At 34.1% G+C, this 27,785-nt stretch overlaps 1 protein-coding gene across 14 annotated transcripts in view; it reads left to right on the top strand.

Moving 5' to 3' along the window:
- csw (corkscrew) overlaps positions 1–21,345 on the top strand; it is a 183,780-nt gene extending 162,435 nt beyond the window's left edge. For 13 of the 14 annotated variants that reach the window (XM_067780948.1, XM_067780947.1, XM_067780937.1 and 10 more), the window contains 9 exons: positions 346–508; positions 6,469–6,648; positions 6,836–6,953; positions 7,032–7,583; positions 8,445–8,719; positions 8,796–8,886; positions 8,954–9,143; positions 18,630–19,045; positions 19,105–21,345. In XM_067780948.1, the coding sequence (XP_067637049.1) occupies positions 346–508; positions 6,469–6,648; positions 6,836–6,953; positions 7,032–7,583; positions 8,445–8,719; positions 8,796–8,886; positions 8,954–9,143; positions 18,630–19,045; positions 19,105–19,202 (2,083 nt within the window). In that variant the 3' untranslated portion in view covers positions 19,203–21,345. The remainder of the gene's footprint in view (positions 1–345; positions 509–6,468; positions 6,649–6,835; positions 6,954–7,031; positions 7,584–8,444; positions 8,720–8,795; positions 8,887–8,953; positions 9,144–18,629; positions 19,046–19,104) is intronic. The other variant, XM_067780946.1, reaches the window with a different exon arrangement.
- Positions 21,346–27,785: the final 6,440 nt, after the last annotated feature.

Below are 27,785 nucleotides of genomic sequence, written 5' to 3' on the forward strand. Positions count from 1 at the left end.
ATGTTTGCAATTTTAGCAGCCAAATATTTTTTTCCAATTTAATAAAAAAATAGTTTATCATTTACAATCTCCATTAATGCTTTAACTACAAGCCTTGTGACATTTCTGTATACTTTTTACAATATTGAGTCCATTAAAGCAGTTTAACTACGATATTAAAATTTATGCACAGTCTGGTATATAGAATGACATCGAAAACAAAATAAAAAAAATCCAACATAATATGTACAGAGTTTTCTAGTTGATAAGCTACAGCTGTATTATAAATATTAAAAAAAATTTTTTTTTTTTTTGATTTTTCATTCTTTTATTTTTAATAACCACTCCTTGCATATCTACTTACAGATGGTTCCATGGCAATATTACAGGGAAAGAAGCAGAAAAATTAATATTGGAACGTGGAAAGAATGGTTCATTTCTGGTGCGCGAATCTCAAAGTAAACCTGGTGATTTTGTGCTTTCAGTGCGCACCGATGATAAAGTGACGCACGTCATGATCCGATGGCAGGTGAGTTTCAAATGAGAAAACAAAAAAGTTTAAAAAAAGGAAGTAAAAACGAAAGACTGCTAAAACAGCTTATAAAAAAATGCAATAAAAATAATATTAAAAATATAAAAGAACTCAAAAACTTCAAAAAATAAAAAAATAAAATTAAGAGCAAGAAAATTAAAAAAAATATATATATATATATAAATTAGGGCGGGTCAAATTGTATGGGAAAAAAAGGGGGGGAAAACTTCAGGTGCACATCCAGTTTCTGAATCTATGGGTCATACTGTGTAATATTGTCCATGGGACTATAGGTCTGAAATGAATTTCGAGCCTTCTAATTTTGTTAGAAAATTTTATATCCCAATCCGAATCAGAATTTGACATTTATTTTCATGTATTTTATTTGTGAGAGCCGCTATTTGGATTGGGATATAAAATTTTCTAACAAAATTAGGGACGCTCGAAATTCATTTCAGACCTATGGTCCCATGGACAATATTACTCAGTATAATCCATAGATTCAGAAACTGGATGTGCATTTTCAACAATAAATTTGACCCACCCTAATATACATATGTGACCCGGTCTATGAAAAGGTGGCTTAAGACTCAAAAAAGAAATTGCGAGAAACAGCTGTTAAAGATAAACAATGCATTTCTTCAGTTTCTTAGTAGTAGTAATTTTTTTTGAGTCATAAGCCACCTTTTCATAGACCGGGTCACATATTTATATACATGAAATTAGAAAAATTATTAAAAAAAAAAACAAAATCAAAATAAAATTTAAAAACGAAAACTTCAAAAAAAAAAATAAATAAATTTTTAATAAGAGAATCGAGAATAGAAAATATAAAAATAAATTTTTTGTATAAGAAACATTTTATGCAGAGAATTAGAAAAAAAGAAATAAAACAAAATATAAATAATATTTAAAGAAAAAAATTGAGAACAAAATATGTATGTATAATAATAAAAGTTGAAAAAAAAATGTAAAACAAGAAAAATCTAAAAAATAGTAAACAAACAAATGAAATCTAAAAGCTTAAAATCATAACAATGCAACAAAAAGTAAAATGACAAAAAAACAAACTAACGGAAAAAAATTTAATTAAGTAAAATAAAAAACCAATTTATTAAAAAAAATGTAAAAATAAACTCATTAAAATTTACAAATGTATAAAAATGAATAGACGATTAAAATTCAAGATAATAAGACTTAAATTTTAATAACATTAGCCACTTGCTTAAGAAAACTTACACTGAAAAAAAATCTAGTTTAACAGTCAAATCAATAAGAAAAAAGTCAAGTTAAAAAAAGTACAACATTTGCTCGCTCATATTTTTTTTTCTAAAACGCCAAATGTCACCCTTAGAATACCAGTGAAAACTGTTAAAATAACTTATTTCTGACATTAGATAAACAGTGCGTGTTGATATTTATTTATTTATTAGTATACAATTTAAAAATTTATACAGACTAAAATGTTCAATTTACTTAAAATATATAGTATGTGCGATATAAATAACATATTTATTCTACAAATTTATAAGAAGGATATATTGTTGTGCATCAATTCTTATACCTACGCCCAAGCAGGCAGCCGTCGTGAGGATCTCTGAAAGAAGATAATTGCTCAGAAAGGAGCTGTGTGTCCATTAGGGAGCCGACGTGAAGCGCTCATAAAGGAGCCAACGCGAAATGCTCATGAGGGAGCTGTTTGCCCAGTAGGGGGCTCTCGTAAGATGTAATGTATGTTGTAGATGACGCAGTGACCAGTACGTTTTTGTAATGTATTTATTAGGCGTATGATCTTATCACACTTTTATGTGTTTTGATTTGCCTGTGCTTGCATTAGATAAGCATTTTCTAATTCAGGTTAAATAGTATACTTTTCTTTATTAAGAAAGGCGAGTCTGAAATATCGAAATTGATGTAGTTCTTGTTGAAATCCAGACACAAACAACGAAAAGCTTCGAGCATTTCAAAATTAGATCTGCATGCACTCAGGAAGAGTGGTTGGAGATGTCTTGATGGCCTCATAGGGACATTAATCTTTATCTCACTAAGTAAAAATGGGCTATTCACAATCCCTCCCAATAATTTCACCATGAACAATACACCGAACATTTCCCTGCGGCTCTCAAGGGAAGGAAGGTTAATAAGCTTCAACCGGCTATTATAGGATGGAAGATTCCTTGTTGGATCCCACGATAAGTGACTTAACGCAAAAAGCAGGTACTGTTTTTGAACCGATTCCAGCTTGTCACGATGAATCTGATACCGTGGGTTCCAAACAATTGGCGCGTATTCTAGTATCGGTCGAACTAAGGCAGTAAAGAGTGCTTTTGTGACGTAAGGGTCCATACATTCTTTTGACCATCGTTTAATGAAAGCTAACGCACCTCTAGATCGAGTCACACAAGTTTCAATATGATATTTGAAGTCTAGTTTGGGGTCCATTGTGACACCGAGATCGATGAAGCCAGTAACTTGCTCAAGCTGGTAGTCACCTATCGAATAATTATGTACCTGATATGATTTTCTAGTAAAACTCATGAATTTGCATTTGTTTAGGTTGAGGGTCATTTCATTGGTATTACATCATTGAACTAAGCTATCTAAATCGTTCTGAAGAAGTAGTCAGGGCTTTATATGGGTCTAAAGAACTTCACATCATTGGCGTTCATTAAAATCTCGGAGCTAGTTAACATACTTGAAACATCATTGATAAATAATAAAAACAATAGCGGCCCAAGATGGCTTCTTTGAGGTACGCCAGATGTAAATTTGATGAATTGCAGTGAGGCGTCTTTAAAGATCACTTTTTGCTTCCTTCCTGTTAAGTAAGTGGAGATCCATCCTAGAAACGTCGATGAGAACCCCATACAGTCAAGTTTGTTAATAAGAATTAACAAAAAGAATAAGAATATGATTGCGGCACATTAGTCAGAAGAACAAAGTAGTGAGCGCCGTGAGCGCAAGCTTCTCTTTAAAATTAGTGGATTTAGATGCATCAAATCAGTTCTTTTAACAGAAAAATCAGTTAGACTGATTGAGAGTCTGCCATTTTTACAGAATATTGCTAACACTAATTTCATTGAATGTCTGTTTATTCAAGAACAACAAAACTGATTCGTTGATTTTAATAGCTTTATTTCTTTCAGTGTACGAACGATATATTTAAAACTTATTTAAATTCTTTTTCCACCACTCTCTTCAACAATTCTTCGCCGCTCTATAAAAATGCAATGAATTTCCGTGAATTGATTATTTACATTCTTAAATGACTCATCCACGCAAAAAATTTGCTTCAACAAAAATCAAAAAATATAAAATAAGACATATATCACAGTAACAAAAAGATTCAATATTCAATGTTTTTCCTTAAAGCTCTTGACCTTGAAATTTTCGTACAGAGTAAAATAGCTTATTTATATGTACATATGTAGCTAACTATGTAAATGAATAGTAATAACAACAATAGCATTACAAATATTACAGCATTGTAGTCATTTTCAGCTGAGTAAATGACTTGCGCAAAACTCGACAGCAAAAACCATCAAATAACAAATACAAAGACATATATTTTTTGTTGTTGAAATAACGTATGTATGTAAAGTGAGAAAATGTCAACACTAACAAAACATTATTTATAAATAAACTTAAATGTCAATAACATAAATAAATAAAAAAAAAACTTAAAGTAACAATGCCAAAAAGATAAATAGAAACAAAGATAAATTAGCGATTAAGCAAAGCACAGTTAAATTCAATAAATTATTTTCAAGTGACATTGCTACAACAACTAATAAAGATATATTGAGGGTTGCTATTTAAACAATAACAAATGCAAATTTACTTGTGATCAAAATAAATAACGAAGAGTAAACAAAATGCGAAGCTTCGAAAGGAAAGCAGTTTTGTTTTTAAAACTTCGTTTAAAAAAAAATATAAATAAAAAACAAAAATGGAAAAATCAAAAAATTGTTAAATGTTTTAAGAAAATAAATAATAGAAAATATCTATTAACAGCAAAAGCATGGTTCAACTATACGGTTGGCTCATCTGTACAATAACAAAATATGACTGTTCTAATTGTCAAAATCTGTGTATTGGTGTTGGTGCGAATGGTATGGAATGGAAACATAAAACTTAACAGTTTTTGTATGTGTAAGAAAATGTTGCCAATATGTTGGTTTCATTTTGAGTTTGCCATCTCCTTTTGACTATCCCATCGACCATGCAATGAAATAAATAAAATCAGCTGATGAGATGAGCCAACCATATAATTGAGCCATGCAGCAAAAGCAAAAGAATTAAAGAACAAAAAATAACAAGAAAAAAATAAATATCAAAAAATTTAAATGCAGGGCTGCCAACCCCTATACACTTATAGCACTTTTGTTTTTGTTTTGCCCTGCAGACACAAATTCACATGGCACAGACACAAATTCACACTTTGAATATAAAAGAAAAATCATAGCCTCAAATATGCCCTCACATATAAATTCGACTAATATGAAAGTGCCTGAATTTGATATGACAGTGCATAGAAAAAGCACTTCCATATGAAGCCAAGGCACTTCAGTATAATAGTCAAATTTAAACTAACAAATTGACTACAACAAATTTTTCAAAAATATTGTAGCTCTGAGAAAAATTTAAATAATAAGAAATAACCACGTTAAAAATACCTACAGGTATAGTTTTTGGCATTATTGACGTTTTTCCGCAATACAAATTTTTCTTTATCTCTCAATTGCACACTAAGGTTATGTTCGGTTGAACTGGCCAGTCCGTGAGGACCTCACATAGACTGAATGTACATATGTTTTAAAATAACTCCGTCCTCTTGGCAAATACTAGAAACTTTCTAGGAGTCTTAGCCTGGTGAGCACATGGCATGAGAACAAAATGTGCTCTATCGTTGCAAACCTCACATTCTACACATCTGCCATCACTGGCAAGGCCTAATTTGAAAGCATGTGACGCCAGATGACAGGGTTCAAACAGAATACCCATCATGAGCCTACAATCCCCTCATTTCAATGATAAATATAACTTTGTTAGTGTAAGGTTGTAAGAAATGCACATGATTTTTGACACATTGCAGCCTCAAACATGCTTTGAGGGATGCGCCTGCAGATAACGCGATTGTAGTTTAAGCGATTTTTCTTCACTGTATCTACTGCTTTAGTCCTTGCTATTACTTCCGAATGTGAAACACTACAGTAATCTGGCAGCTACTAGGATCCGTTTATTTCAGGATCAGCGCAGTATACCGCAGACCCTACGCCTTCCATTATTTGGAACCAACAGTGTACACAAGTATCGCCTCGTCCGCATTTTCAGCTGCCTTGTGCAAACCTCCCACCCGTATTGTGGCTCTAAGAGACCCATCAAAGCACAGGTAGGGAACAAGGTAGTCTGTTCGTCCAGTAATCGCTATACTACTACGGACATATGGTCTGCGGCTAAGCTACCCGAGCCACTGAGTCTCGTTGCAGTTGATGACGCTGTGTTCCTTACTACCAGGTGGACAGGTGGAATATGCAGAATGACAAACATTACAGCCGTTGGGGTTCTTTGCAGTGCTCCCGTAATGCCAAGTATTGATAGTCTGCATACACGCTCGAATTTTTTGAGGTAGGTTCTTTTGTGTGTGGCTGTCCACCAAACAAGGACTCCATAGTATAGAATAGGCTTTACAATCGATGTAAATACCCAATGAAAGAGAGAGAGGACGAGAGACCCCACGTACATCCCAGCATTGTTTTAGATGCGTAAAGTGCCGTCGAGACCATCTTCACTCTCTGCTCCACGTTGAGCTTCCTCGGCAACTTACTGTCTAGAACGATTCCAAGATATTTTGTACATGTTTCCTACTGCAGGGTCACGCCTCGTCCCTTTAAAAAATTTAAAAATATCTTTTCAACTATTCAACAGCTCAAATTCTTGTTTTTTTTTCTTTTTAGGAGAAAAAGTACGACGTCGGTGGTGGTGAACGCTTCGACACATTAGCAGAACTCATCGAACATTACAAACGGAATCCGATGGTGGAGACGTGCGGTACAGTTGTGCATCTTCGACACCCATTCAATGCTACGCGCATCACTGCAGCGGGCATAAATGAGAGAGTGGAGCAATTGGCTAAGGTGAGTGCAATTACGGTGATTGTGATACCGTATGACATACATATATATAACATAGCAGTACAGCATAACAACACAATATCGCATGACATAAGAACATAATTAGATAAGGCACATATAGCCGTCTCTGAAGCAAATACCTCCGCAATTTTTTTTTTATAAACTTCTTTTATATTTCTTATTCTTTTAGGGTGGCTTCTGGGAGGAGTTTGAGTCTCTACAGCAAGATAATCGCAATATATTTTCGCGCACTGAAGGCTACAAACTGGAGAACCGTGCCAAAAATCGCTATCGCAATATACTGCCGTGTAAGTTAAATATCTGCAAAGCTTAGAAGTTGAAAGTCTCAAAAAAATTGTAATCTTCATATTCCCCCACATCTATAGATGATCATACCCGCGTTAAATTAATGGATGTCGATAAAACCGTACCCGGTTCTGAATATATAAATGCAAATTATATACGCTTACCCACCGACAGTGAAAGTGCGACAGCATCTTCGGAGAGCTTAAATGTCTCTGGTACAGTGACTTCTTGTCCAGCTTGTACCGCCTTTCAAATGCAAAAAAGTTGTACCAGTTGTCAGTTGCTGAATAAGACATGTGTACAATGTGCTGTGAAATCAGCCATATTGCCTTTGAGCAATTGTGTGACCTGCAACAAAAGATCGGATGTGAACAAACATAAACGTCTCGATATGTCCGCTTCAACGACATCGAATTTAAGTTCGGTGGCTAGTGGATCGCGTACGGCGCTACCTAGTATAAGTAGTGGTGCATTGAAGAAGACCAGTTGCAATGAGATGTCAGAACGTGATATGTTCAAGGTGTATATAGCGACGCAGGGTTGTTTACCGGCAACGGTAATTGATTTTTGGAATATGATCTGGCAGGAGAATACGCGTGTTATAGTGATGACAACCAAAGAGTTTGAGAGAAGTAAGTAGCTTAGTAAGTGTTAATAGAAATTAACATTACATCGCAATTAACTGAAGAGTAATTGAATTCAGCGCTAGACTGAGTGGCTTCTAAACCTCGCTGCTCTAATATAAGTATTGTGCCTTTTTTTTCAATTCAGCAGTAATTCAGCTAGTTGAAATTGGAAGGTGATAATTGTCTGTTTGAAAACCCGTAAAAAAAGTAGCACGAAAGTAAATGCTCAATCATGTGAAACTTTGAAATTTTCCTTTAAATTCGATCTAGCTATATTTAGTTAATTAACCAAACTTTCGCTGAAGCGAATAGCGCAAATCGGCCCTGAGTCATACTGCTAGGTTATTCAGCTTAGTACTATCTCAAAAGAAACTTATTCAGCAAACAATAATTGTGCAGCTATTGGCGAAAGCCCTGAGGATTAGAACGGCTTTTACACCTTTCACTGGACTTTAGCGGAGTTAAGCTGAAAATGTTTTCATGTATTAAACATTACTTCACAAAGTAATTCAGCAAAGCTGAATACTTTCCAACGGATTTTATTAAATCAGATTTCAATGTAATTCGAAGCTTAAACAATTTCTCATATCTATCATTTAAAATAAAGTTTTGAATTTTTATTCAGCGCACAAATGGGCATGCAAATAGCGTTTGTTACTATTTCTGAAGCTATTACAAAATATGATTTGCATTAAATTTGCATAAAAATGGGTTTTTTTAATTCAACCTAGAATTTATACATAACATTAGCACCGCCTATAGAAAAACAACAAAAGTACTCAATTCAGCGCGCTTTTTTTATGTTCATATGTACACAATTTTTTTTCGGATTTCACATTTTATTTTATTATTTTAAATTTTTTATAGATCGCAGTAAATGTGCCAAATATTGGCCGGATGCAGGCCAATGCAAACAATTTGGTCCAGCTAAAGTTCAAAGTATCTCCGAAAGTAGAACTAATGATTATACGCTGCGTGAATTCTTTTTTTCTTGGCGCGATAAGCCCAATCGTCGCATCTATCATTATCACTTTCAAGCGTGGCCGGATCATGGTGTGCCACAAGATCCAGGCTGTGTGCTGAATTTTCTGCAGGATGTAAATACAAAGCAGGGTCAGTTGACACAGGCTGGTGAGAAGCCGGTAAGTGGATTAGAAAATTTCTAAAGAATATGGAAATATTCGGTTTCTATGAGTTTTTTTTAATACTTTTTTTCAGGGTCCCATATGCGTACATTGTTCAGCTGGCATTGGACGCACGGGTACTTTTATTGTGATTGACATGATACTGGATCAAATCGATAGAAATGGTAAATGCGATTTTGTGCAGTGCAAGTTAAGTTTAACCGAACTCTTCTTCTTTATTTCTAATTGCAGGTCTGGATACAGAAATCGATATTCAGCGCACAATACAAATGTTACGCTCCCAACGTTCTGGTTTAGTACAAACTGAAGCACAATACAAATTTGTTTATTATGCTGTACAGCATTATATAGAAACGGTGATACAACGCAAACGTGCCGAAGAGCAAAGCTTACAAGTTGGACGTGAATATACAAATATCAAGTGAGTGAACTCCTGAAATTGATCTCATTTTTATTTACTTTTCTTAAAGAAATTACGAGCTGCTAATTAATGGTTTCATTTGAATTGGTGATGTGTCAGTTCCCTATCCGTTCAAAAATTATTTTAAGTATTCTGCAATCTTGAATTGTAAGGCAAAGCTTTAAAACTTTCTGCTTATTAAGCTGTGTTGATTATCATTCAGCGGCGCTGAATAAACTCATTTCATAACAGAGTGTAGTAGATATGTGTTTGTGACTGTAACTATTCAACTCTGCTTAATAAATGAGTATATTTGTTACTGTGTAGTTGAAGAATCAAAGCTTTGGATATGTTGCTATAAAAACCTTTCGCTGAATGAACTTGTCTAGTTAGTTTTTCGTTCGAGACTCATAAAAACTCCGTGCTGAATTAGTTTCGTTTCGATCTGTTTTTTTGTTTGTATTAAAATAGCGCTAGATGAAGAAAAGTTATTTTGTAGCTTCGTATGTGTAATTGTTTTTTTAGTAACGAAGAATTTGCGTGTTTAGCTATGAAAATATGTTTTGCCGAATAAAACTTTTGATAGCAAATCTCGTCCTCTATTTAGATGACTTCTTATATTACAGAAACACTTCAGAAGCACAAGAAAATCGATGAAGTCGTCCCATAGCTTGCATATGTTAAAAGTATATGCGCTGAATCAAATGTTATAGCTCTGAATAAGAAATCAAATGGCATAAAATGTACAGATCCCCTCTCGCCAATTTGTTGGGAAAATTAAAGCGTGGCACGACGCGAAGAAGAAACTACACGCCTGCCAAAATACTGCCATCAGAACCACCACGGGTTGTCTTCTTATGTCCCCACAACACCATCTACATAATGAGGCGAGAATACTCCCCATCAGGGAGAGAAATGAAATGCTAACCAAACAGCTCCTGTTGAATACCCAGAAACCTGGGATTCAAACGGACATCTGATTGATGAGCCAACACCGCCTAGGGGCTTAAGGAGTCATCTCCGTAAGCATTATGAGGAAATAAGGCACCTGAGAACACAGCCGTATGAAGCCAAAAAGCACAAGCAGGTTTTCAGTGAACTCCACAAACAGGCGTCGGACCTCTACTTCAGGAATTGCCCGGTGAATCCTGTACTCAAAGAACAATATCCTAAACTTGTAGAAGAGGAACGCACACTCCCTAGGGAGACGCGAGTCACTGGGATTCAAGGGGTTGTGTAGCGCAACATATAGCTTCTCCAACCCAATTGTCAACCTCACCTTCGAGCGGCGAATCCCGTTTCACTCCTCATGGAACTTGGGGGTGGGGAGGGAGGGATGGCCTGAAGGGTCAATTTGGCCATATAAATCGTTCCCGAGATGGTCGGGCCAGCACCTTAATGGTGCTGTGTTACCGGAGCGTATCGGATCTGTATCCGACAAAGGACCATCACATTGATAACACTCCCCAAAGCCTTCGGGGAGTAACCTAATCGCTACAACAACAACAACAACAATAACGCGAGTCACTCTAGCTCAACTTCGATCTGGATAATTTAACAGGTTAAACTCTTACCTATCCAGAATCAACCCCGACATACAAAATGTATGCCCTGCTTGCAATGTGTCCCCACATGACACATACCATCTCCTCCACTGTAATGTGGAACCAAGGCCTCTAACACCCCTCTCATTATGGTCCACCTCTGTTGAAACAGCAAGTTTCCTTGGGCTCCCGTTTGAGGATATTGATGACAATTTGTGATCGGCCACACCTATTGGATGGGGCGAAGCACTGCTACAACAACAACAACAACGCGAATTGAAAGAGAAGCTAGGCCTAAATATCCTTTGAGGTATATCGCGCCAAGTATTTCTTTTTTTGATTTGATATATTAATGGCAACTGTGATTTAAAAAGGAAATTAAATACTTGGTTCTAGCTGCTTACTTTAAACCAGACATGTTAAATAATGATTACTAATGGAAATGATTAGCCGTTCCATTGATTATTTTCTTGAAACGCAATTTGAATGATTACTTGCCATTATTTTCTATTTTTAATGATTACTTTTCAATTGATTAAAAAAATAATCAAAAAAAAAAAATCATGATTTTATCCGATTATTGAAAAAAATCAGAAATAATCAAAAATCAGAAAAAAATCAAAAATAATCAAAAGTAATGATTAGTTTTGATTAGTTTTGATTTTTTTGATTTTTTTTAATTTTTTTTGATTATTTTTCGCCATGTTGAAAGAAAAATTTTCGTTTGTTGCATGCATACAAGTACATTTTAGGATGCAATAGTAAATCGTAAGCGCTTATCGAGGCGAATATATACATGCAACATATAGGGCGAATAGTATATGAGCGTTGATTCAAACATATTCTCAGGTAAGTATATACACATGCGCATTATTACATTCATTATATAAAATAATAATGGTTTCATCCTTAAGTCAAGCTAATTTTGTTTTGTGTCTAAAATTAATATATCCGCTATTTTGGATTAAGTTATGGCTATGCACTAATTGTTTTGTAATCAAAGTTTATCATATTGTTCGCTCTATTTTAGTAATATTGGTTTCATATCATCGCCACTATGTGAGTGTTCTTCGTCCCATTTAGAGAGCTTTATCATATATAAGCATTTTTCTTCGTTAATATATTTTGAACGACTAAACATTTTTGTTTTCCGCCTTCGGATTATTAATACTGAGGTCAATATAAGTATTTTAGGGCACGTATTAGCAGCCAAACGCTGTTATAGACTTTTAAAATGTATATATATACATATATATTCTTGGAAAATATCCAACCATGTCGAAAAAAATAATGTATGATAGGCAAACAAATATGTTTGGAATTTCCATTGTTAGTATTAACAAGTAAGGAAGGCTAAGTTCGGGTGTAACCGAACATTACATACTCAGTTGAGAGCTGTGGATACAAAGTAAGGGAAATCACCATGTTGTAAAAGGAACCTAGGGTAACCCTGGAATGTGTTTGTATGACATGTGTATCAAATCGAAGGTATTAAAGAGTATTTTAAGAGGAAGTGGGCCATAGATCTATAGATGGACGCCATTTAGGGATATCGCCATAAAGGTGGACCAGGCCTGACTCGAGAATTTGTTTGTACGATATGGGTATCAAATGAAATGTGTTAATGATAATTTTAAAAGGGAGTGGGCCTAAGTACTATAGATGGACGTCTTTTCGAGATATCGCCATAAAGGTGGACCAGGGGTGACTCTAGAATTTATTTTGTACGATATGGGTATCAAATAAAAGGTATTAATGAGTATTTTAAAAGAGCGTGGGCCTAAGTACTATAGATGGACGCCTTTTCGAGATATCGCCATAAAGATGGACCAGGAGTGACTCTAGAATTTGTTTGTACGATATGAGTATCAAATGAAAGGTGTTAATGAGTATTTTAAGAGGGCGTGGGCCTTAGTTCTATATGTGGACGCCTTTTCGAGATATCGCTATAAACGTGGACCAGGGGTGACTCTAGAATTTGTTTGTACTATATGGGTATCAAATGAAAGGTGTTAATGAGTATTTTAAAAGGGAGTGGGCCTTAGTTCTATAGGTGGACGCCTTTTCGGAATATCGTTATAAAAGTGGACCTGGGTTGACTCTAGAATGCGTTTGTACAATATGGGTGTCAAACGAAAAGTGTAATAAGTTTTTTAAAAGGGAGTGGGCCTTTGTTCTATGGATGGACGCCTTTTCGGGATATCGCCATAAACGTGGACCAGGGGTGATTCTAGAATGCGTTTGTACAATATGGGTATCAAATGAAAGGTGCTAATGAGTATTTTAAAGGGGTGTGGGCCTTAGTTCTATAGGTGGACGCCTTTTCGAGATATCGCCATAAAGGTGGACCAGGGGTGACTAGAATTTGTTTGTACGATATGGGTATCAAATGAAAGGTGTTAATGACTATTTTAAAAGGGCGTGGGTCTTAGTTCTATAGGTGGACGCCTTTTCGAGATATCTCCATAAAGATAGACCAGGGGTGACTCTAGAATTTGTTTGTACGATATGGGTATCAAATGAAAGGTGTTAATGAGTATTTTAAAAGGGTGTGGGCCTTAGTTCTATAGGTGGACGCCTTTTCGAGATATCGCCATAAAGGTGGACCAGGGGTGACTAGAATTTGTTTGTACGATATGGGTATCAAATGAAAGGTGTTAATGAGTATTTTAAAAGGGCGTGGCCCTTAGTTCTATAGGTGGATGCCTTTTCGAGATATCGACATAAAGGTGGACCAGGGGTGACTCTAGAATTTGTTTATACGATATGGGTATCAAATGAAAGGTGTTAATGAGTATTTTAAAAGGGCGTGGGCCTTAGTTCTATAGGTGGATGCCTTTTCGAGATATCGACATAAAGGTGGACCAGGGGTGACTCTAGAATTTGTTTATATGATATGGGTATCAAATGAAAGGTGTTAATGAGTATTTTAAAAGGGAGTGGGCCTTAGTTCTATAGGTGGATGCCTTTCGAGATATCGCCATAAAGGTGGGCCAGGGGTGACTCTAGAATTTTTTTGTACGATATGAGTATCAAATGAAAGGTGTTAATGAGTATTTTAAAAGGGCGTGGCCCTTAGTTCTATAGGTGGATGCCTTTTCGAGGTATCGACATAAAGGTGGACCAGGGGTGACTCTAGAATTTGTTTATACGATATGGGTATCAAATGAAAGGTGTTAATGAGTATTTTAAAAGGGCGTGGCCCTTAGTTCTATAGGTGGATGCCTTTTCGAGATATCGACATAAAGGTGGACCAGGGGTGACTCTAGAATTTGTTTATACGATATGGGTATCAAATGAAAGGTGTTAATGAGTATTTTAAAAGGGCGTGGGCCTTAGTTCTATAGGTGGATGCCTTTTCGAGATATCGACATAAAGGTGGACCAGGGGTGACTCTAGAATTTGTTTATACGATATGGGTATCAAATGAAAGGTGTTAATGAGTATTTTAAAAGGGAGTGGGCCTTAGTTCTATAGGTGGATGCCTTTCGAGATATCGCCATAAAGGTGGGCCAGGGGTGACTCTAGAATTTTTTTGTACGATATGAGTATCAAATGAAAGGTGTTAATGAGTATTTTAAAAGGGCGTGGCCCTTAGTTCTATAGGTGGATGCCTTTTCGAGATATCGACATAAAGGTGGACCAGGGGTGACTCTAGAATTTGTTTATACGATATGGGTATCAAATGAAAGGTGTTAATGAGTATTTTAAAAGGGCGTGGCCCTTAGTTCTATAGGTGGATGCCTTTTCGAGATATCGACATAAAGGTGGACCAGGGGTGACTCTAGAATTTGTTTATACGATATGGGTATCAAATGAAAGGTGTTAATGAGTATTTTAAAAGGGCGTGGGCTTAGTTCTATAGGTGGATGCCTTTTCGAGATATCGACATAAAGGTGGACCAGGGGTGACTCTAGAATTTGTTTGTACGATATGGGTATCAAATGAAAGGTGTTAATGAGTATTTTAAAAGGGCGTGGGCCTTAGTTCTATAGGTGGATGCCTTTTCGAGATATCGACATAAAGGTGGACCAGGGGTGACTCTAGAATTTGTTTACACGATATGGGTATCAAATGAAAGGTGTTAATGAGTATTTTAAAAGGGCGTGGGCCTTAGTTCTATAGGTGGATGCCTTTTCGAGATATCGCCATAAAGGTGGGCCAGGGGTGACTCTAGAATTTTTTTGTACGATATAGTATCAAATGATAGGTGTTAATGAGTATTTTAAAAAGGCGTGGGCCTTAGTTCTATAGGTGGACGCCTTTTCGAGATATCGACATGAAGGTGGACCAGGGGTGACTCTAGAATTTGTTTGTACGATATGGGTATCGAATGAAAGGTGTTAATGAGTATTTTAAAAAGGAGTGGGCCTTAGTTCTATATGTGAACGCCTTTTCGAGATATCGCCATAAACGTGGACCAGGGGTGACTCTAGAATGTGTTTGTACGATATGGGTATCAAATTAAAGGTATTAATGAGGGTTTTAAAAGGGAGTGGCCCTTAGTTGTATATGTGAAGGCGTTTTCGAGATATCTACCAAAATGTGGACCAGGGTGATCCAGAACATCATCTGTCGGTTACCGCTAGTTTATTTATATATGTAATACCACGTACAGTATTCCTTCCAAGATTCCAAGGGCTTTTGATTTCGCCCTGCAAAACTTTTTCATTTTCTTCTACTTAATATGGTAGGTGTCACACCCATTTTACCAAGTTTTTTTCTAAAGTTATATTTTGAGTCAATAGACCAATACAATTACCATGTTTCATCCATTTTTTCGTATTTGGTATATAATTATAGCATTTTTTTCATTTTTCGTAATATTCGATATCGAAAAAGTGGGCGTGGTCATAGTCGGATTTCGGCCATTTTTTATACCAATACAAAGTGAGTTCAGATAAGTACGTGAACTGAGTTTAGTAAAGATATATCGATTTTTGCTCAAGTTATCGTGTTAACGGCCGATCGGAAGGACAGACGGTCGACTGTGTATAAAAACTGGGCGTGGCTTCAACCGATTTCGCCCTTTTTCACAGAAAACAGTTATCGTCCTAGAAGCTAAGCCTCTACTAAATTTCACAAGGATTGGTTAATTTTTGTTCGACTTATGGCATTACAAGCATCCTAGACAAATTAAATGAAAAAGGGCGAAGCCACGCCCATTTTGAAATTTTCTTTTATTTTTGTATTTTTTTGCACCATATTATTACTGGAGTTGAATGTTGGCATAATTTACTTATATGCTGTAAAGATATTAACTTTTCTTTTAAAATTTGAATTTAAAAAAAAAATTTTTAAAAAGTGGGCGTGGTCGTTCTCCGATTTTGCTAATTTTTATTAAGCAGACATAAAGTAATAAGAGTAACTTTCCTGCCAAATTTCATCATGATATCTTCAACGACTGCCAAATTACAGCTTGCAAAACTTCTAAATTACCTTCATTTAAAAGTGGGCGGTGCCACGCCCATTGTCCAAAATTTTACGAGCTCTGCTCAACTGAGTATAAAAATATGGCTCACTATGCAAAACTTAAAATTTTATAGGAAATATCCTAGACGTAATCATAAGGTAATAAAAGAAGTTTCAATCTAATGTGCATGGACATATGTTAATAAATTTACTTGGGATATAACAACCTTTGGTTAGACAACTGATCATGATGATGAATGACAACTTAGCGGATCGCTCCAGTTGGAAGTGAAGCTATCAGCCTAAGTAGTGTTACTCATACATATTGTTTGAGCATATTGTTTTGTTGTAAAACAATACGCATTCCCCGCAAGGTATTCGCCGGATATATCTATAGACACGATAATTTGTAGGTTGGTATGTATGTACCCATATGCCTAGATAAGCGCTCACGATATACCGTTACATTCAGCAATGTACTTGTATGTACAAAATAATCAGTGCATAGCCATAACGTTATCCAAACTAGTGGATACATTTATTTTGGATATAACAAAATTGGCTAGACTTAAGGATGAAACCATAAAGAATCGTTGCTAAATGAAAGCTTTTGGATGCCAACCTATGAATCCAACATTTTTTTACATATTGTCTGGGCAATTAGAAAAACCGCCGTTTTCGATCCCACATCTATCTATAAATCTTATAAAATAAAGTCGCTAAATGCCATGTGTGCACATAACTTCACACAGAATGCTCCGATTTTAAAACGGTTTTTTGCATTTGAAAGCTTAGCTACGTGAGATGGTACAGTTAATATAATTTGAAGATATATATTATAGGGGCGTGGCAAATTGCCAAAATGTAGCAAAAAATCATAAAATTTTTGTTTACACAGCTATAACTCATAAACGGTTGGATGGATTTCAAAAATTCTACTTTTCAGTAAAACTTTGAAATATTTACCTTCGATCTGCATCAAAAAAATACTTGATTCCTTTCTTATATCAGCCAAATTGTTTAAACAAAAGTAACATTTTTATCAAAAAATGCGTATGTGTGTTTGTTCGCTGTGAACTGTCCGCGCTAATTGCTTTTGAGTGAAGCTTGATGCGACACATACATACGTACATATATAGCATTCGCTGCGTTATTTAACTTCGGGCGTAGGTTTATAGGTATGTATGGATGTACATCACTACATAGTATAAAACAAAGTCGCTTTTTCTGTCCCTATATCCCTTTGAATGCTTAAACCTTTAAAAATACGCAACGGATTTTGATGCGCTTTTTTTAATAGATAAAGAGTGATTGAAGAGGAAGTAACGGATGAACATATTTGGCTGAAAATTGGTGGAGGGGTAGCTTAGAACCAGGAGAAAGGCATAGGCTAATTTTTATCCCGTTCTGGATAGGGTCTTGAGATCAAAACGTGGACGTGGGTGATCCTGGGATATGTTTGTACAATATGGGTATCGAATGAGTACTTTGATACGGGGTATATTTCGTACCCGCGGGTAACTAGGGTCTCGAGATATAAGCGAAAACGTGGACGCGGGTACCCCCCTAGAATGTGTTTATACAATATGGATAACAAATGAAAGCTGTTAATGAGTGATTTAGTATTTGTGAAGGGTCTCGAGATATAGGCCAAAACGTGCATCAGGGCAACACTAGGATGTGTTTTTACATTATGGGTATCAAATTGAAGCTGTTGATGAGTGCTTTAGTACAGAGTAATTTGTATACCGCTGGGTGACTAGGGTCTCAAGATATGGGCAAAACGTGGACCCGGATACCCCTAGAATGTGTGTGTAATATGGATATCAAATGAAAGTTGTTGCTGAGAGCTTTAAAGTAATTTTCAGAGATAGACAGAAAAAGCTTATTAAAATGTATGGAGATAGACCAAATTTAGGGCAGAACAACGTCTGACGGGTCTGCTAGTTATTTTATATAATGAGTGTAGTAAAATATGCACATGCGTGTATACTTACCGGATAATATGTTTAGATCAACGCTCATATACCATTCGCCCTATATGATGCATGTATATATTCGCCTCGATAAGCGCTTACGATTTACTATTGCATCTTAAAATGTACTTCTATGTAGAAATTATCCCGTGCATGCAACAAAGGACAATTTTCTTTCAACAAAGCGGAAAAATAATCAAAAAAAAATTTTTTTAAAAATCAAAAAAAATCTAAAATTATTTAAAAAAATCAAAAGTAATCGAAAAAATCAAAAAAAATCAAAAGTAATAATTTTGATTATTTTTTGATTTTTTTCAATAATCGGAAAAAATCATGATTTTTTTTTATTTTATTCTAATGGTAATCAATTAGTAACTGCTTTTTTCGGAAAACAATTGAAATAATCATTGGCCATTAAAAAATGTATCTAAGTAATTGATTACTAATGCTAATTCAAATTTAACAGTTCTGCTTTAAACTCATTTTTATAACTTAAAAAAGGTGTTTGTGCAAACTGTATAATAAATATTTGTACGCCATATAGTATAAACTAAAATTTTCATTCTCCTTTGCAGATATACCGGTGAAATCGGCAGTGATTCACAAAGATCTCCGCTACCACCAGCAGTTTCTAGCATAAGTTTAGCAAGTAAAAATCAAACAAACAGCAACAACACCAGCCCAAGCATGCATCACAATAATGGTGAAGGCATTAACCATTATGCAAGTGGCAACGTTGCGTTAGGTGTTAGTGGCATCGGCAACTCATCACCCTCGGCTGTTAAACAGCAACTACCGCCATTGGCTAGCAAAAAACAACCGCCTTTACCACCATCTCCGGCCAGTGTCATTGCCAATATTTCCACAACAACAACGCCAAAAGCGGTAAGCGATAATATAATGTATCCGCAGCAGCAGCAGCAAACTGCGCCTTTCAATGGGACAACGTTGGCAACTGCTGCCGGCGGTGGTGCTGCTGCGGCGGCGGCAGGTAAGCAGGTATTCACTCGGCCTGGTATATTCAAATTGTTGACTCCCATCATTTTACAGCCAACAAAAACATTCCCAAAGACATGAGCATGCGCACCGTCAGCGGTCACAAATATCAGCAACAGCCACCGCCACCGCCACGCCCTAGATATACGTGACAGTTAAAATTTTAAGGAAGCTGGTGGCGTTCCCTAAATAAATAATGAATTCTTTCACACGTGAACGTTCAATCTTTTCCGGCGGTTTGGAGGCTGTAGTGCAGAGTGTGAGAGCTAACCGAAAAAGAAACCTAAATAATGCAGCCTGCAATAGAAGATCGAAACCTCTTACGCCAAAATAATCTCCATAACCTAGTTATTTTCCAATATATGTCTGAATACCATTTATGTTTCTTATATAGTATTGCGTTCACGTATGTCTCAATATTAAGTTCTGTTAAAAGCAAAGTAATATTGCTTTAGTTTTCATTTCTTACCTTCCTTGCACTGAAAAAAAGTTTTGTTTTTAATGTTATACTATCCTCAATTTTTTTTATTTAATTTTTACCCCATCATTAAAATAATATGCAAAACTTTTAAATTTTTAGAAAACTCCTCAATTGCCAAGAAAAAATATATAAATCAAAAAACAGTTTATCGAAAGCATTGAATGTGATTTTCTAAACTTGCCCCCTTGAAATTCTTTCTCAAGCACTTTTTTTTAAACATTTTTCCTACAAATGCTACTTTTGCTCCTATTTCTTTTGTTTCTTAATCTTTCCTCTACCCAAACTTTTTTGTTGGTCTTTTACCAAAATTTAATCTCCAAAGATTATTACGGTTATGATAATGATGATGATAGTTGTTGTTGTTATTGTACTAGAGTAGTTTGTTGCTACTGTGGCTGTTGCTGTATTATGTTTCTTGTAGTTGTAGTTGTGTATTAATAGTAACTTAGCGTTAAAATAAAAAAAGTTTAAAACATTAAAAAACATTATGAATAATAAAGCGTTGATTGTGATCTGTATTAATGCAGTAAATATTATAAAAAAGTAAATTAAAAAAAAAAAAGTTATCAAATAATTTTATAAAATAAAGAATGCACTCAAGTAAAATAATTGTGAAAATTGCAAACATTTGGCAAACAAAACAAAAATTATTTTATGTTCGAGTTTAAAAATTTAAAAATTGTTAAAATATAGATACTAAGTGGCGAATAATTGAAATCAATAAGTCTTGTTTTTTTAAATGTAAAACACGTAAAAAATATTTCAAAATTAACAAGTGGGTACATTTATTAAAAAAAAAGCATTGGAAAGGTTTGAATCAAACTTTTGAAAAATATTAATAAAAAAACTTAAAAAAAAATAAAAAAAAAAAACTATTTAAAAAACTCCATTTTTTAACACCAACATTTTTTTATATCTTTTACATTTTTTGACTTAAAACAATTAAAATATTTTCAAATTAGTTTTTGGGAACTTTTTTGTAACGATTTCAAACATTTTTAACAAAATGTGTTCCAATACTTGTTTTTAATTTTTAAAAATTTCCATTTTCAAAAGCTTTTAAGTTTTTTTTTTTAATAACAAATTAAATAATTTAATGCTTCATCCAAGCGTAATTTAAAAAAAAATATTTTTTAAGTTTGAAGTTTGGTTTCAAATAGTTTTCATAGCTTTAAAATAATACAGTTAAAAAATCCATATTTGAGAAAATGCTATATTCAAGCTGAAAAAAAAACGTTTCTAAAATTCATGCACAAATATGCTGCGCTTTACTCCTTGTTATTTTTGCTAAAAAAAACACACGCACCAAATATTTTTTTATTTTTAAACACATAAAAATACATATGCCACGCTGCTGCTTTTTTGTCAACAGTTAAAAAATAAAATTTTGTTTGCATAATATATGAAATATATATTAATTCTATTTACCATACATACATACATACACATAAATAGAATTTTTTACTTTATTTTATACCATTTTGTTTTTGTACTTTGTAAATGTTAAAATTTGCTAAATTTATTGTTGTAAATTTTTTTAATTTAAAACAATTACTGCTGTGTGTAATTGTGTTATGTAAGTTTATATATTAAATTTATTTTTACTAAAATAATGTGTACTAATTCCTTATGAAAATTTTAAATTGTTTTAAATTTTAAATTTTTTGTACGATTTTTACTTTCAGTTATATTGTGTTAGTTTTATATATATAAGTTAAGCCTAAAATAAATGTAAAATGTTTAAGTAAAAACGCTACGCTTGGTGTGCAAAAAATATATTGAGAAAAAATTGCAAATAAATACTTTAAATTTAATTTAATGTGTTTGATTTTTTTGAAAAAATGTGTTCTAGCGTTTATGCACATGTTTTCATTCAATTGAGTTTTTTATTTCTACTGTAAAATTTTGTTGATGGATTTTACTGCGTCTTCGACGATATACTCTCTTTATTTTATATTTTTGAGCTCAAGGCCGGATTAAATAAAACACTTTTATTTTTTTAATTTGATTTGTTTTATTTTAATTATTTGTCAATATTTCGCCTTCACTCGGAAGTCATCATCAGGACTGACTGCAAAAAACAATACGTAATTTTAATAATAAAATAAAAACATTCATTTATGCATCGACACCACATACATCTTCAAATGCGCTTTCAAGACTAACATTTAACATAACAATAACAACAACAAATTGTTAGACGGCGAATAGTACATCGATACATATATATATATTTGGCATTACAGTGTTGTTGTGAAACGAGGACGAAAACTGTTTATGTTTGTGCGGGTCTGTGAAAACGCATCACACGCTTTTGTTGTTTTTTATAAGGTTGCGGTAGACGTGAGAACAATTCGCGATGTCCGTTTTGAAATTCATCCTCTTATTATTAGGGGTGTCCACTATATGAAGCATTTCTAATGTGAAGCGTTTGTTATAATTTTTCTCTACTTCTAAAATGGTTACATTGTTAAAGTCTGGATAATGTCCTGTTTCTTGGCAGTGGGATGTTAAAGCCGTTTTGTTGTCTGAAAAATTGTTCCTTAATTTTATATTAGATCTATGTGCGGATATCCTTGTCTTCAATTTTGTTTTTGTAGTCTCCACATATACTTTCTCGCATACGTGGAACCCGTCGCCATTGCAAGGAATCTTGTAAACTACATCCGATTTTTCATGTGTTGAAATTTTATCTTTAAGGTTGGTAAAAATTTTCCGTAGGGTGTTGTCATATGTGAAAGCTAACCGCACGTTCACTTTATCGTACATGTTTGAATATTTTATTCTCTCCGATAATTTCGGGACATACGTTGCAGACTTGTAAATTTTGGCATCTCTAGTCTCTTTATTACCTACATCACTGGGTCGGGAATAATAATCACGAATTATTTTCGATGGTAACTTTATGGGAAAGTTGTTGTTTTCTAGAATATTTTTGATAGTTTTTATGTTATTATCATGATAAATATTGTCGCTGATGGATAGAACTCGTCTGACGAAGTTGTTGGCCGTGTTCAAAATTGTTCTCTTTCCATGTTGTGAGTGAAAGTTTATAAGCCTCCCCGAGGCTGTTGGTTTTTGCTACCAATATAGTTAAGAAATTATTTCTTTTGATTACCAATGTATCTAAAAATGGTATTTCCCCGTCTTTTTCTATCTCAATTGTAAATTTGATGGATCTGTGATATCCGTTCAGTATGTTAAGCAATTTGTTTGTATCTTCTGTTTTTACTATAGCGAATATATGTATCATCCACGTACTTTGTAAGTAATCGTGTTTTGTTAACCGATTCAGTCTCAAATCTGGTTAATAGTTCTTCCATAACGATATCCGCTATTACCGGTGACGCTGGTGATCCCATTGGCATCCCTGATCGTTGCTGGTATATTTTGTCTCTGTATTTAAAATAACGATTTTCTTTGATACAAAACTTAACAACACTTAAGAAAAGCTTGTCATGGATGTGTACTCTTTTATCTGGTTCCAATTATAATCTATGATCTCAAGGGCCAAATCAACTGGGATACTGGTAAACAAGGAAACAACATCGAACGACACTAGACTCTCATCATCATACACATAAGTATCTTTTTATCTTTTTCTTGAAATCTATCGCGTCTATTACATTAAATTTGGATGTCATTGTTAGTTTTTTTAATATTTGACAACGAATTTACATAGACTGTAGGACGGAGTATTAATAGACGAACAAATAGGTCTCAGCGGAATCCCTGCCTTATGGATTTTTGGCAGACCATAAATTCTGGGTGGGTTCGCTGTTTTACAGGTAAGACGGTACTTTTCTTTAAGGTCGATGGATTTGTTATTGTACAGTTTTTCCACTATTTCATTATTTTTCTGTTGTAGTCTACTAGTGGGGTCACGCTTCAATACTTTGTACATAGAAATATCATTTACCCTTGTCCGCATCTTTTTTTCATATTCGATTTTATCCATCACTACTGTAGCATTTCCTTTATCTGCGTTGAGAATTAGAAGCTGTTCGTTGTTCTTTAAAACTTGTTTAGTGGAGCGCAGGGTGTCTTTTGTAAATTTATCTCTAACGGAAGTTTTCGTCATATCTAGGTGATTTTTCAGAAGTGTCGTCAAGTTGTTCCTTTCTATCTCTTGTTTCTCTTTTTCTTTAATCGTCTGTATGTAATTCTCTCCGTCCGATATCAATTTAAAAAGAGGAAAGCACTTACTTCCGTCGGTAGGGCATGTTTAGGGCCTAGGGAAAGAAGCCACTGAATATTTGTAGGTATCTGTACGTCTGTCGTATTACAAATCCATTCCGGTATCACCCTAGTGTTCAACAGTTCTCGTTTCTGTTTTAGCTCTTCATATTGACTTGTGTAGTTTTCATGTTCGTTTTAATTTCTTTGTCAGTAGTTCTTCACTTATGAAAAATACCGTAGAGTCTTTTGTGGTGAGATCTTGTGTTATTTGTGTCTTTAATCTATTTACCTCTTTTCCTTTTTTACGTAGAAGTTCGTGTTTTATTGCGATGATTATATTTAAAAGTTTAGCTTTGATCCTTTCTATGTATGTACTCACGATGTTTGACAGTTTTGTTGGTAGTTTGTGGTTGTTGCTGTTGTTGTTGATGATATAAAGAATGTTTTTAGTAGCATCATTGATGAATTTTGGTGTTATTCCATTTCTCCTACACCTCTCTAGAAACAACGTCGACCCTGAAAGCCTCGTGGACTGATGTGTATAGAGTTGGTATTGCTTTATTTGATTTCGGGTTTTGCTGTCATAACTTCTCTTTATGTTCTTGTAGACGTTGGTAGCGTCTTCAACTTCTCGGTGTGCTCTCCGTTTTTTGCATGATTTATTTTCTCTTTTGGCCGTCAGTATAAACTGTTATTTTATATTTTTGAGCTCAAGGCCGGATTAAAAAACTTTTAATTTTTTAATTTGAAAACAAATCATACTGTCTTTATAATTTCTCATTTATATTTTTTATTGTTTCTATTCGTCTGCAAATTTTTGTACTATAAACTGCGTATATTTAATTTTTATTTCCGATTTTTGCTGTTTTTTTTTTTTTTAATTTTATTTTGTTACAAGTTTTGGTATTTGTTGTTAATTAATTTTTTGTGTATTTAAAATTTTTGACGTTTTTAATAAATTTTAAAATATTTTTTTATCTTGATATTTTATCAATTGTTTTTGTGTTTATCGGCCTATTGATAAATGATTCAAGGTTCGATTCGAGCTCAAGGCCAGAACAATAAGTTTTTTTTTTTCTAATGATAATTATTGTTATTTTTTAATTTTTCTAAATTTGAAAAATTGTATTTTGTTTTTTGGAAGTATCAGATGGCGCAACACTGAATAAATATAGTTGGTAAGAAGGAATATAAGTAGCAATTTGTCAGTCAAATAAACCACCGCTGGATATCTAAATGGTTAGCGCAGCGTGCCTAAAGCGTACTGATGATGAAGGCTTAGCACCATTCGAAATTGATCTATCTGCGCAGCAATGGCAGGTTGTCTGAACAATTTTCTATTTACTATTCCAAAAACAAGACACAATTTTTCAAATTCGCCACTTGTATGAATTTACAATGGCCAGACCTACAAAACTGTCAAATAAGAACGGCTGTAGCGAATGGCAGAAAATTTGTTTGTTTGCTCGTGGGAAAAAATTTGACTTGCCATAAATTACGCAGAAATTGAGACACAAACCAACCTTTCTTTTAGATGTGTGTATAGATTACATATTAATATTCAGTTTTAAAATTTAAGCCAAATATTTTAAAACTTATGACTAATGAAATATATAAGTAGTTTACAAAAATGTTTGGAAAATACTATTGAGTTATTTTTTATTATTTATTTATTATTTAAAGTCTACGACAAACTATGGTCGACTGCATAATATAAAAGATATATAAACATACAACTCAAAAGTTAAAACTTAAGATATATCGAGATTTCAACAATGTTATATTACAAACAAAGATATATTATTGAACATTACTCTTTAATTTCAGAATATAATAATAAGAAATATGAGCAAAAATATGATCTTATACCGAGATCTTATACTGGCGGAATGCATCAGATTCCGCTCAGCATGATTTCAGAATGCAGTGGATTCCAATCTTGCTGTTGGAATGCAACAAGATTCACATCAGCATGTCATGGGAATCCGGCAGTGCTAAGAGTAGTGTAATGAGGATACGCCATCACAAGGCATAAAAAAGTAACATGACCTGTGTTGTTGGAATGCACCGGATTCCAATCAGCTCGATGCCTGACCCATAAGATTATACTGCTAGAATGCATACCATTCCGGTCAATGACTCATGAAAAAGCATGTTTTTTAACGTTGTTGGAATGCACCAGATTCCAATCAACACAGTACTGTCTTGTTCCTTCTTAATGATACATGTTGATAAATGTTCTTCCATCCTTATACGAGATAGTGCCTGTTTTTTACGGAAGAAATAAATGCCGGAAAATTAAAATAGCTTGTATCTCTTAAATTAGATAGGCAAGTATTGCATTACGTATAGCGGCAAAAGTACATTCAAGATTGATACAGCTATACAAGTCATTGTATTGCGCGCACCAGATAAGAAGAGGATTATTTTTTAGCAAAGTTTCATCGACAAAGGGGTAAATAAAAAGGAACGTAGTGTTTTGATACTCTAGGGGGAACCGCAAAAAACAAGCGGCTGAGAAGGTCCGCAGAATCAATTTCTCCAATAATGAGCTTATGAATGAACAATACCGCCAGTAATATTCTCCGATTTTCCAGAGTGGGTAAGTTAATAAGAAGAAGTCTACTTCTGTAGGAAGGTGGAGACTTGAGTCCCAATTAAGGCCGCGCAATGCGAATATCAAAAATTGCTTTTGAACTGACTCAAGACGCTTTATATGCTTTTGAGAAACAGGGGGCCAAACGCATGAGCAATACTCGAGTATTGGACGAACCAGCGATGTGTAAAGAACCTTAGTGAGGTACGGATCATCGAACTCTTTAGCCCATCTTTTAACAAATCCAAGTACACCCAACCGAATGGTTTAAGTAATCGAGCAGCGAATTGACAGCTGATTCAGGCTGTTTGCTAATTCACAAAATTATCTCTTACTTTTTATTTTATTTTGTGCAGAAGAATGTAAAGTCAAAAGAAAATGTTAATTGATTTCGATTAACTGTACGGGAAATAATCAAGAAGAAGCAATCAGTTGTGGGGATAACAACACCTGGTACTGAATTCGCCTTGGATAACCAGGAGAAAGTGAGCTGAAAGAGGGAATTTGAAAAATTGAGAGAGATGAAGAGAAAGCTGGATTGCAACATCCGTCAATGATAGAAATGAACTTAAGTGAGAAACAGAGGGACACATATGAATCATATTTAAACCTAAGAAATTGATTATAAAAGAAGAATAAAATGAACGAAAAATAAAACGAAATCAAATTTTATTAGTATGGACATCTACGAAAACCAACGAGCAGATATATGAATTATTGTTATTATTGAAATAACCAAAATAAGATAAGAACCAATTGTGTCATCGCAAAATGGAGTAAATATGTACACTAAACATTTATTAAATAATAGATAAAAAAAATATATAAAAAAAAGTATTTTTGAATAAATATCATATAACATATAAAATTATATCAGTGGAAACTATGTAGCTATAGAAATAAATTTATGAAAATAAATAGTGATAAAAAAGAGATATATACATATAGTTATGTAAAAGAGAAGGTGAGGAAGAGAGAAAAAAGAGATAGGGGAAAGGGGATAGGAAGAAAACTTATAAATAAAAATAAAAGGAGTTATAGTAACAGAAAACAAGAAATAAAAAAGAAATGGAATGTAAAAACGGGGAAAGATTACTTATTTGATATAACAAAAAACGGCGATTAAAGAATACAAAAAAAGCGATAAAGATATATAAATTATAAATTTATTTTTCAGAATTATGGAATGTGTGATAAATTCTTTTACGAATGATAAATTGAGCATATTGCCTTTTGACAGCTGAAGGTGCTGCAGAAAAGGCTTAGCTCATTTTTATACAATGTGACAAAAATATACTTTATGAAAAAATAATATTATAATATTATGCAAAATAAAAAGTCAGGCGAAAGAGCAGTTCAAATATATATTCGTTGGTAAAGTATTTTAAATGTGAGTTAAGCCCTTTCTCCGATACGGATTTGTTTATCATGTTTTATATGATGTTGGTAATAAAAACTATTAAATAAAATAAATAAAAA

This window comes from Eurosta solidaginis, chromosome 4 (assembly GCF_040869045.1).
Source record: "Eurosta solidaginis isolate ZX-2024a chromosome 4, ASM4086904v1, whole genome shotgun sequence".
Lineage (NCBI taxonomy): Eukaryota > Metazoa > Arthropoda > Insecta > Diptera > Tephritidae > Eurosta > Eurosta solidaginis.